This window comes from Dryas octopetala, chromosome 7 (assembly GCF_963921425.1).
Source record: "Dryas octopetala chromosome 7, drDryOcto1.1, whole genome shotgun sequence".
NCBI classification, from domain to species: Eukaryota; Viridiplantae; Streptophyta; class Magnoliopsida; order Rosales; family Rosaceae; genus Dryas; species Dryas octopetala.
In genome coordinates, this window is record NC_141372.1 from 3318371 (window position 1) to 3330714 (window position 12344).

Genomic DNA, 12344 nt, shown 5'->3' on the forward strand with positions numbered 1-12344 from the left:
TGAGATTCTCATATTTGATTTTTATAGTATTAAGAATCAAAATATGTTATATATAGAATCATTTTCAAAACATATATAAACTTTGAACTTATCACAAGAGTAATTTAATCATAATAAACATTGAAGATTCATAACTTTCACAATTTCTTATTTTATGAGTTTTTCATTCTCACATAAATATAGAAATAAAATCCCATAAATAAAACACGTTTATAGCGAAAAAGACAGTGAGCAAGCGACTAAGCGAGGCTGTGCCAGTGAGCAATGAAAGAGACAAGCTTGTCAATTTTGTCAAGGTTCCAATTAATGGTGCAAATAAAACAGATTGCTCATCTTCTCTGCTAAGGCGCCTACTAGAAGTTGGTAGTGTCTTTTTCATTATGAATTTTGTTGATTACAGAAGAATAAAGAATACTATATATAACTATTATTCAAGGATATGTCACACTTTGCCAATGATAAGTAATTAAAATGTAAGATAAAATAAAAATAAAAACCATAATCGTGAAAGTTTGGACCCTGCATTTCCACATCCACAAGCGATATGCCTAATAAATGTGGCTGGGTGACTGATCCGGTCCAGCCCAGTTTGCCCTGCCTTGGAGTTCAAGTAGGAGCAGCCGACAATCAAAGAAAGAATCACCTATTTCTTTTAATTTTGAGGAAAATAACAAAGTCTAGGGTCCTAGTCCAATCTTTTTCAGTAGGCCCCACCATTATTGGGCCATCAGAAATACAATTTTACTTCCAAACAAGTGTGAAGTGTCCTTACCAAAATGCAATGGAGTTGCAGGCAGGCCAATTATTTGATTACCCACAAAAAAAAAAGTGAAAGGAAAGTAAATGGCAACATTTATGTGAGAAAACTTTGTGTAGCAATGTATATATTCACACTTTTAGGATAAATAATTACGTGACTTTCTTCTTCCTTTTTATGTACAAGTTGAAATTGAAGGTGGTTAAGAGTGTTAGTTTGATTTAATATATATTTTAGGAGCATAATAATTGTCTTAACAGAAAGAATAAAGGGCAAAGCTAGAGTGTTTAGGCAATGACTAATGCTGAAGCCTAAACTCAATCCTATTGCTTTTGTTTGCTTTGGTGGTTCTCTTTCACAATTCTCACTCCTCTAGTCCTCTCTCTCAGCGTAAAAGAGGACTAAAGCTTCTGACTAAAATTCCAACTGCCCCTGCCAACCAGACCAGCAACACACAGAAACCACGTGCACCCGAATTAGAAATAAATGAAGTTTAGAGTAATGGAGAATTAGATTTGGATTTGGAGTGAAGGTATGGCTAAATAGATTCCTTGCTTTGGTTTTACTTCACTAAACAAAAACATGTTGGTGATAAACAATAATATCTGTTGTTGCCAAGTATATAGGGCATGGACTTGGAGGCGTGAAATTAATGTCCCCCAACAAAAATGTGAGTGAGTGCCTTAGATTTCAGTACCAACTAGACTAACTAGTAGACTGGGAGTGCGTGAATATTGAAACTACTAAGTAACGTGGACCCGCAACTCACACGTATCAACTCAAAAGAAAGAAAATACACCAATCACTCATTCAGTGTAAAACTCATCCTAATGGGTAAAATACACCAACTTAATTTACAATTCATGATTTTTTTTTTTGTCGGTAGATAAGAGAATGAATTTTTATGGGTATTTTGTTCTCAAAATGGTCGATTAAAAACCAGAAATTAATTCTGGAACCATAATAATAATACCATACTTAGAGAGCACAATAAAATTTTCTGCTCTGTTTTACAACTATCATATCTAAAAAGCATAATAAAACAGCTTGTATTTTGCTTCAAATTATGCAGCCAAAATTTGAAGACAATTACAGAGACAAGCAATGTACAAGACAGAGACAGAGAGTGTATTATCACAATGCATTTCCATGAAAAATCAAATTCACTTACATCACCAAAGTATTAAAGAAAAAAGAAAAATTAAAGAAAAAGAAATAAGGGATTCTAATTTGAACCCCAAATTTGCTCTTAACCCTATTACCAACTATCAACGTTAAATTTTTTTTCTCTCATCCAATTCTTCTTCCTTCAAAGCTCTTCAAAAGTTTACAAAGGCTCCTCCAAAAACCCATTTAAAAAAATGCATTAAAAAAAAAAAACACTTAATTATAAACCAATTATTAAAAGGTCCATTTCCAGATCTTGATCCGAAGATCAACCTTGCATTTGGAGTCCGAAACCGAAGCCACCGACGGGGACTTACCTTTCGGTGCAACCCCTTTAATCCCTTGACACGTAACCCTAATCCCCACCTTCCTGCTCTTGAGCTTTCCCATCGTCACTTTCACTTTGGTGTCCATCTGCATCTTCAGCGGCACCCCATTCTTCTTCCTCAGATCGGATCTCAGCGCCTTCACCGACTCGGCGTCGAGATCCTGAGCCGCCGCCGACAGAACCGCCCGGAACGCCGTGCTGTTCTTCTTCCCGCTGGTGAACGCCGGGATCGACCCGTTTCCGATTTCGACGTCGTTGGCGGAGACGGAGATGGAGAAGGGCTCATAGGAGAAGACGAGGTGGTTGTTGGGGTTTTTAGCTGCGAGAGTGAGGTTGAAGAGGGTGTTGAGGCGTGACGTGGCGGCGTCGGCGGATGTGGTGAGGTTGAGCTTGGAGATGCGGAGGGAGGTGACGGTGAACTCTGGGCGGTGGGGGCGGTAGAGAATGTAGACGCCGGCGCCGGCAATGGCGGCGAGGAGGGCAAGGGCTAGGAGGATGAGGATGGACCAGAAGCAGCAGCAGCAGCAGAGGTTGCGGTGGCTTCGGCGGTGGCGGCGGTGGCGGTATTGAGGTTGTGGGCGGTAGGGTTGCCGTTGTTGGGGTTTGGTGGTTGTGGGGTTGGCGGTGGTGACAGCGGTGGTGGTGGGGTTGAGAGTGGCACCACCATTGGTGCCGTTGAGGCCGTTGGTGGTGGGTTTGGAAGATGGGTAGACTCTGTCTGTCATTTTGAGGAGGTGGGTTTGGATTGGATTGGGTAGAGAGAGAGTGAGAGAGATTGAGATTGAGATTTGGAGAATTTGTAGTAAGCTTTCTGAGAGGAGAAGAAGAAGAGAAGAGGACTAGAGAAGAATAGAAAGAGATGGAGTACCGAAAGACAAAGAGGATGCTTCCACCTCACCAAATGTCTATGTGAAAGTCCTTTCCTTCCTAAGAATTTTCTACGCGGCAGTAAATTGGTAATCAATATTCAATAATTTAATTAATTTCGACATTAATGAAAAATATTGATGTTAAGACAAATCTGAAAATTTAAAAATCAAACAAAATATCATTACAAAAAAAAAAATGGTAGTTGCATTCTCATTTCTACTTTATTTTTTGATGATTTTTTTTATTATTTTTATTTCGCAATATAATTTTATAATTAAAATAATTTATTTTATAGATATTTTTTAAAAAATTATCTCTATAAATAATTAATCAAATTAAAAATCTTTGGGCTATGTAATTGTTATCAAATAAAATCAGTTTTGATACCAGTTAAATTTATGGTTTTATCTGAAAAATAAATTGTTCTGAACATAAAACTATATTATATAATTGAGAAAAATAAAAAAGAGCATTGAAGACAGACAAAAAAATTGAAGGAGAAGCTCTGAAAAAAGTTTGTGATATATATTATATTGATATTTAAAGGTCTAAAAATCAATAAAATATCTCAATCGAAAGAAATTAAAAGAAAATTTTGGGTTAAATGTGTTCCGAAAAGACATCAAAACTTTGAAATATTAGTATTTGTTGAAAATAAAACATTTTTGATAAAATATATATATGTAAGATTTTATTGGAATTTCAGACTAATTTTGTACATGCTTACCAACTTAAAACGGTTGGGTATGTGATGTCTGAGATTTGATCTCGTTTGCACATCTCACACGTAGTTGTAGTCCACATGTGATTGAGTGAATTGTCAGGAATGTGGGGTCCAGTTGGCAATACCTTTCTCTTCTTTATTTTTTTCCTTTTTTGTTCATTTTCTCTCTTCCCTTCTTCCTTACATGTTTATGAGCATAATGTAGCCATGTAGGTGATAAGAAACTAGAAATCATGCTTTAATGACCACCGATTAAGCGCAAATTTCTGATTTATTATCTCTAAAATATAAAAAGAAGACAATGATTGAATATTAAGAGTAATGTTATTTGTGCACACGTATCTAACCACCTTATATGATAATTTATGTGACCATGTCATGTCAATTAATAAGATGAATTGACATAAATTTTAAATTTTAATTATTTACTTATTAACTCATACAATTAATTATATGGCATCATCACATCAGTTGCCACATGAAGTAATTAACTAATATGATCATATAAGTGTATACAAAAAAAATGTTAATGAGAACATCTATTTGTACTATCTAGTATATTATTTCTCTAATATAAATGAACCTCATTTATATTAGTAGATCTCATCTCCATTAGAGAGAATACACTATATAATATACACTATATAATATAAATCGAAGGTCTTCCTAATACTATCGTATACAAATAACATTAACCGCATATTAAACGAGACACTCATCGGGGCATTTGCCATTTTGGTTGGTTAAAGATGTTTTTTCTTTTTTGAATTTTGTGTAGTTGCACATTATGGGGCTGCAGCCCATTAAAGCAAAGAGAACCCCACCGACGACTCTAGGTAACAGTATTTATTTAAAGGCTTAATTATCGATTTACCACCCAAAACTGTAACTCATTCCCACTTTACCACCTGAAAGTTTTTTTGTCCCAGATTACCACCTGTAACTTACATCCGTGTCCCATTTTACCTTGTTCCGTCAACAATTCCGTTAATGCTGACGATCTGGCCGTTAATGCTGACGTGGCGTGCTAGATGTGCGCGCCACGTGTCACATCTTTTTTTTTTTCGCATTTTTTTATTATTTTTTTTATAAACTTTGAAAAGTAATTAAAAATAGCTCTGAACTCAGAAAAATACACGAAAAATTCCTACGGACTCGTCTTGACTAGCTCTAATTTACTATAAGGTTAAATTACCAATTTGCCCTCTAAAAATTTTCAAAAAAATTAGAAAGTCCAAATTTATTTCTAAAAAATTAAAATAAATTTTCCTCTATTAAATAAATTCTAGAAAAAATTCTAGAATTTTCGTAAACTCTTGGACAAATTCTCAAAAATATTTTGAAAAATTACCAAAAGCTTGTTTTAGAGAATTATTTTGAGACTTTACATAAATTTTAGAATTTTTATAGAATTTATTTTATAGGGAATTTTATTTTTCTCTAAGACCGAGAGGTCTTTTGGGTAGCAAGTGTTCACGAGAAAGGTATTGTTAGTTTTTAGAAGACTAACGGTGCAGACCTCATATTTTTTGGAGTTCGGGAGATTATTCTATGAATTTTCAAAGAATCTAGAGTATTTTAATTTTCTAGAAATAAATTTGGACTTTCCAAATTTTTTGGAAATTTTTAGAGGGAAAATTGACATTTTGACCCCATAGTAAATTAGTACTAGTTAAGACAAGTCGGTAGGAATTTTCCGTGTATTTTTCTAAGTTCATAGCTATTTTTAATTAATTTTCAAAGTTTATAAAAATAGAAAAATCAAAAAAATCAAAAAATACAAAAAAATTGTGACACGTGGCGCACATCCAGCGCGCCACGTCAGCATTAACGGAATTGTTGACGGAACAAGGTAAAATGGGATACGGATGTAAGTTATAGGTGATAATCTGGGACAAAAAAACTTTCAGGTGGTAAAGTGGGAATGAGTTACAATTTTGGGTGGTAAATCGATAATTAAGCCTTATTTAAATTATGACTTAGCTGCAGGTTTCACTGTAATTAGTTGGTTAATTAATCTTAGTCAGTGGCTGAGTGGTCAGTGGTTGCATTAACTTGACTCCAAAGTCAATTAAGAACGCATTAACAATGTTGCTTTCGAGGTTGGACGATCCTTTTATTTTAATAACATCACAACTCTCATAGTAAATGAGTGACAATAATGACATAAGCCTACCAAATTTCGAGGCCAAAGTTTCTATTTGGAATGAAGGATATGTACTTGAACAGCAGATATATATATATTGCAGAGACAAGTACGCGGGGTTCAATTAAATTTCAGTACCACCCACGTCGGTTATGGAACAGCCCAGAAATTTTTATCATATGAGTGCATTACTTCAATGCAGAAAGAGACAAATCTTTGAGGGGATTTTACCAGAAAGTCAAAAGATCACAAGTTATCCACACCAAAGCTGAAAAGGGAGTTTGGAGATCTAGAACATGGGCATTTCGAGCTCTGCTTTGGTAGCTGAGACTTGTTAGAGTAACACTCTTACAAAAACAAAACTTTTAAGAGAATGTATACACTTAATACATGTTATAGAGGATAGGGTCGAGGAACATCAGAAGGAAGGCTCAATGAGGAGTTGCTTGCTGGTGTGGTCCACCAGGTTGTGCAACTTCAAGTTTTGTGGGGATGGTTAGGTAATACTTCAGCTAATGGATCATGTTCTATTAAGTCAGCTAATAGTCTGTTGGTTCTAATGGGCCCGCCCAACTTTGGATTGGGGTTGGGCTTAGCTGCTGCATATAGATAGTTTGGGGTAATTGACTAGACTTTGCAAAGTCTTTGGAGATAAATGTTTCTTTGAATATTATGATCCCATGATAGTAGACACGCATCTGTTCCGCACATGCATACATGTGAGCGTATTTAGTTAGATACTTAGATACATGAAACTATAGCACAATGGTCCAAAAGAACCATAATATACATGTGAAGGGCATGCGTATGTTTGTCATGTAAGAGCACATTGTGTGTCATACATGTGCCACAAAGGTAATATAAGCAATTTTAATTATTCCCTCTCATGCTTACCCAATAATATCCACATTATCAGCATAATGGATGAGAAAAGTTGTGGAATCTATCATGGCAACACTCAAACTCCAATATAATGAGTACAATCTTCTTTGGACTGTCCATAATTAGCCAAACCGATATAGCACATGACTATCTGGTCTGGGATCTGGAAGAACAGTCTTCATAAAGTCAACGAAACATAAAGAATCCATATTCAAGCCCCCAAGTCCTATATCTCTTACATCACAACCGGAAAAGTAGTGAACTAAGTGAAGGTCTTATACCATTAGTCACCTGTAATCTGTCATCATAGTGCAGTTACAAAGAGGGTCACAATCTGTCCTCAAGTGATTCAATTCCAGCTAAACTATAGCCCCCTAAGTGCCTTAACCTTTTCACTTTTCCTATACTCTGGTGCCGGCGGTCAATGGCTGTCACCATGTCACAGCCACCAGGAGGGAGCAGTTCATTAAAGGGAGGAAGGGGACATGCTTGGCTAATCACATATCTTGTTCCAGCTTGGAGAGTAATTTATTAAAGCCAAAATTGATTTATCTAATTGCTTACTGGCAGAGACATGTTCGACTAATACTGAAGAAGTGGAGAGTAGTACAGATCGCTCGTTACCTCCTCCAAGGACTCCTCGTTTACAGAAGACTTCGAGCATCCGCTAGCCATAGCACAGAAAATGTCATCATCGGCCTTGCCTATTCATGAGCATTCTTTAGAGGCACCTATTCTGTTATCAAGCCCACTAACATGTAAGAAAAATAAATACCTTCGAGAATTTCTTCAAGGTATCAGCTGATAAAACCCATCACATCATACAAACACAGAAACACCAGATAAGCAATTTAAAACATTAGGTACAATTTGACCTTTTATTTCACAAAGATCATAATATAATGAGAAGTTTCACTAAACTGCAAAACTTAAGTACCTTTGACATTTTGTGTTTCTTTGCATGAGCATAAAACTAAGCAGAACAGGGACCATCACTGAACACAAATGCTCCAAAGAGTGCCCACTAATTATGTAATGATTCGCATGGTATATTTTCCCGTCAGCAAAAGCTTCAAATTTGGAGAGAAGGTAAACCCCTGTAAACAATCTGTATTAGATGAATGGAAAGAGTAAATTCGCTGAAAGACAAGAAAGGGAAAAGAAAGAAAGCAATACTACCTCACCAAATGATGAACGAGACCTACCTGCTGCCCAAAGCCAATATCTTGAGTGAGTATATTTGGGTGGGAAGACAAATGTGATCACTGGAATTGCTATACATGGAATCAACTGGAACACCATGTACAATCTGGTATCATTATATGTTCTGCAACCAACTTGTGAACCATATTTTAGCAAACGAAAAAAAACTCATGCATACCTCAAAAATAAGAGTTTAGCACAAAAACATAGAGAGAAATGCAAAACTTGAAACACAAAACTAACCTTTCAAACGCTGTAATAAGAAAAGCAATGAAAAGGAGTGCAAATAGACAACTTAAACCGGTCCTCCCTCCCACTCTCTCCACTATAAAACTAGAGAAAAGTGAGGAGTATGCAATCATCATCTGCAATTCAGAATCTACTTCAACCATTGCAATAAATATTGAGAAACAGGAAAGGTGGAAAATGCCTAAAAGAGCCCAGTTCCTCTTCTTGATTACCATAAAACCCATGGAGCATAACATTTGAGTTTCTTTTTTTTCACTCGTGCTCTTTTTGTTTCTCAAAATAAAAAAATAAAAACATAAAAACAATCAGAACCTCATATCAAGTTCGTCAACTGGGTAAGTAATTGCACTGGCAGATATTCATGTTCCCCTTTTGAGTGAGAATTTGATTGAGTTAGACACAGTTGAGAGGACGGTTTTGTTTTTGTTAGTTTAGAATTTTATAAAATCAATATCATCCTCTTTTCTTTTCTGAAATTCTCCCAAAAGAAAAAACAAACAGAGCAAATGGTACAAACAAGTAGCTAAAATTGAGAGCTGTTGAATGAAATTGAAATGCTAACCGGCAAGGTGTCCCATGTTACTCTATTATCCTCGGGCTTCAAATGATAATAAGCAGAGCCAAAAGCCAGCCCTGCTATTCCTGCATAGAATAGTGCCCAGCCCCAAACTTCACCTGGCAAACTAAAACCAAAGCAACCCAAAATTAACTCCAATGGCATCAACTATAAGAAAGAAATCATTGTATAGAGTAATATAGCATGCAGAAGTACAGAACCTGATGTTGAAAAGGCCCCCTTGGACACAGAGAACAAAACCCAGAACCCCAACAACCAAAAATGGGAAATTTGTGATCACATTCAATGTGTTAGGCACTCCTGTCAAAAACCCAGATAACAATATTAAACAAAACATACATAAACAGTAAGAAATAGAAAGAGAAAGAAAAAGATGGGAACTTTGAAATTTGGGTACCAAGGAAATTGCGCATGTCAGCATAGAGATGGTGTTCTGGGGAGTGAGAAATCTTGGGAATGACCAACATGAAGAACACCCAACACAGAAACGCTCCTCCCCATACACGCCTTCTCTTCCCTCTAATCGCAAGCTGTTGAGTTACCATCCACACCATCTCTCTGTGTCTCTCAGCGGAAAGGTCACTCCTTTTCTGTCTCTTAGTGCAGACTGCCTTTCCTCTTATCTGAAGATTCGAATGCTTGTGTCACAGTGCCAACTTTCTTTTCCGCTTTCATTTTGATTTTCAGATTTTTGTTGTTGATGATGTTTTCACTTTTCAAAAGGGACCAATTTTAAGCAATTTGCAGATACATTTGCATGTGTTTGTTGTTTGTGAAAGCCCCTTTTGTCATGGACTCTGTTGTTGAATGTTGGTTACTACATACTTCATACTCGGTTTCGCAAGAAGATCATGCATAGACCACGTGGCCACGTGGCCTCCTTGTGGAAATCAACGGTGGTAAATGGCCTGTGATATATGAATAATAACAGTCTCGTATTTTACAAATAAACTAAATCTTCCGGGGCAGTCGCGCCCCTCTTCTCGGATTACGACTTTAATTTGAGAAGATGCTCTTCTCAGATTAAAGTTTTAATTGGTTTTTCAAGGGGGAATTTTGGTTAATTTATATCTCATGATTGTTATTAAATAATTATGCTAGAGCCAATCAAAGTACAACTATAAAGACTAATATATAACAACACAAAAAAGACTAATATGGTCTTTGTAGTTTGAATGCTTTTCCAATTAAGAGTTTTATAATTTAATTTTTTGTAATCAAGTTCATGTAGTTAGATTTCATTTACAATTAACAATAAATTGAAAAATTCATCAATTTAATAGACAAATATATGAATTTGTTATACTTCAAATCGGTTCCTTATGCATTTAGTTTTATGCATTAAATCAATTTCTTTTATTAAAAAAAAAAAAACCTAATTTAAAACATAATGGACAAACTTTTTTTTTTTTGGGTGAATAATGAACAAACTTTTTTATTTAACAAGTTGATGGGTCTCTCCATTTGTCATTAATTAAAAACAAAACCTAACTCATGTATATGGGTGAAATAATTTAACTATAATGACCAAAATTGATTATCTTTCCTAGTAACACAATATGACACCTCAGCTTGTAAGGATGCAGTCAAACAAATTTTCAAAGATTAGATAAATTGTAGATTTATAGTTAAATAATAAAAAATGTAACGAGTGTATACAATCACATTCTCACATATTAATCATTTAACCACTTATTGTGAGAATGTATACAGGAGCGTAGCCAAAGGTTGGCTAACCCGTGCTACAGCCCACCCAATTTCAGCATATTGTGGTGTATTTTAGGTATAATTTTGGAATAAAATTGTGTTATAGCCCACTCAATCCAACAGAAAAATTCATATTTCACCATTTCAACCCACCTTAAATTTTTGGACTAACTTCGCCATTGAATGTATAGTGTATATACTTCGTTACATGTAAGTTTTTCTCATAATTAAATAGTATTTGCTATTGGAGCTTAAATATGGTTGAATGCATCCACCAAAACCTTAATTCTGTTTTCTTGTATGAGTTGTATACTTGTATCTACCACTATAACCATAAGCTTTCTTTCCATCAGAGCACTACAACTTAAAGTCCCAACCCAAGAACAAGACAAAACATGAAAGAGAGCAACACCTTGTCACCCATCCCTCAAGGTCCTCAACCTCACACGCATCACACGTTAATATGTATCAAGTAAGTATTAGATTTTGTCATCCATGATTATCAAGTAAGTATCTCTACACATATCGTGTGGTCTAATTCCTTATTTATCAATAAATGAATCTTCATTTTTCCTCCATATGAAATTGGACCAATACTCTAATCAAGCCAATTTTCTTCAAGGTAATGAAATCAGCCATTATCATGAGTTCAATGGGAAGTCGAAACTGGGTTAATAACATAAGACCAATTGGAAATTCAAATACTTATGTTAGAGATTCAGTATTTAATTTCAATCATGTTTTATTGTATATCCTGGTCTATCAATACAGTGTATGGAACCAACCCATTGTTTTTTTTATATTTGGTTGCGAGAAAAATCTGACACAAAAATTTCACAGCAGAGGCATATTTTAAACCAAGAAAATATTACTAAGGGTTAAATACAAAAATAGTCTACAAACTTTACAGTGAATCTCAATTTGGTCCACTAACTATAAAAAGTGTCAATTTGGTTCACGAACTTTTCAAGTTGTACCAAAGCAGTACAAATGTTAACTTTCATTAAAAAATTTAATGAAAATTGGTCATGTGCACATCAAGTGACCACATTTTTAAAGGCATTTTAGTCCGTTCATCACATTTTCATGTGACAAATTTCGTTAATTTTTTGATGAAAATTAACATTTGTACTGGTTTGATACAACTTGGAAAGTTCGTGGACCAAATTGACATTTTTTTTAGTTAATGAACTAAATTGAGATTTACTATAAAATTCGTGAACCATTTTTGTATTTAACTCTAGTAATAAAAACACAGCGTGGCCTTGTTTCACTTATGGTAGCATGTTATGATGTTGTGGGCTTGTATCAGGCCGGCTTGGATCCTCTGTCGGTGGTCCTACAATAGGAAAAAATTATATGTAAACTACTTCCGAAATAGTAAATAATTTAATAAACAACTATGATTTTTATTGACCATCGGGTTTTTTTTTTGTTGGGATTACTATTGACCATCACGTTGATCGAGCATCTTACGGTCACAGTTTGTAACACGCAAAGGCATGATCTCCTGTGTATTACTATTAGAATATGGCTCCTGAAGATCCACAGAAGACATTGCTTCCATAACAATTAGAGCATCATCTTTATGTTTCTCAAGTATTCAAATTTCTTAATCCTAAAAACCAATATGAAAATGATATACCATACAACTTGTATATGGAGGAGGAGCTCAAAAAGTTTCACTTTGATTTCCTTTTTTGTTTTGTAATTACTACAAATGCTCAACCAATG

General features: G+C 35.1%; 2 protein-coding genes across 4 annotated transcripts; both read right to left on the bottom strand.

Annotated features, from left to right (window-relative positions):
• Positions 1-1873: 1873 nt before the first annotated feature.
• Positions 1874-3109, bottom strand: EMB3135 (harpin-induced protein). The gene has a single exon (XM_086251692.1). It carries the CDS (start codon positions 2975-2977, stop codon positions 2159-2161), a length of 819 nt encoding a protein of 272 aa, XP_086107818.1. The 5' UTR covers positions 2978-3109; the 3' UTR covers positions 1874-2158.
• A 3728-nt stretch (positions 3110-6837) lies between these two features.
• LOC147278552 (Alkaline phytoceramidase (aPHC)) lies at positions 6838-9682 on the bottom strand. 3 transcript variants are annotated; one of them, XR_015123433.1, is made up of 7 exons: positions 9301-9682; positions 9104-9203; positions 8889-9009; positions 8321-8442; positions 8080-8201; positions 7812-7982; positions 6838-7610 (listed from the first exon to the last, which is right to left on the bottom strand). XR_015123433.1 is itself a non-coding variant. In XM_086251490.1 (7 exons), the coding sequence occupies exons 1-7, from the start codon at positions 9455-9457 to the stop codon at positions 7583-7585; spliced, it is 810 nt and encodes a 269-aa protein (XP_086107616.1). In that variant the 5' UTR covers positions 9458-9682; the 3' UTR covers positions 6839-7582. The 3 variants fall into 3 exon arrangements, 1 of the variants encoding a protein (XP_086107616.1); XR_015123432.1 differs by having other exon boundaries at positions 7812-7971; positions 8054-8201; XM_086251490.1 differs by having other exon boundaries at positions 6839-7610; positions 7812-7971.
• Between the last annotated feature and the right edge of the window lie 2662 nt (positions 9683-12344).

Excerpts from the sequence above, each read along its gene's own strand:
- LOC147278552 (XM_086251490.1), bottom strand. The coding sequence starts at position 9,457 with ATGGTGTGGATGGTAACTCAACAGCTTGCGATTAGAGGGAAGAGAAGG. Across the intron at positions 8,443-8,888 it reads TAACATGGGACACCTTGCCG|ATGATGATTGCATACTCCTC; the intron begins GTTAGCATTTCA and ends TCTGAATTGCAG. Across the intron at positions 7,611-7,811 it reads AGAAACACAAAATGTCAAAG|AATAGGTGCCTCTAAAGAAT; the intron begins GTACTTAAGTTT and ends GCTTGATAACAG.
- EMB3135 (XM_086251692.1), bottom strand. The coding sequence starts at position 2,977 with ATGACAGACAGAGTCTACCCATCTTCCAAACCCACCACCAACGGCCTC.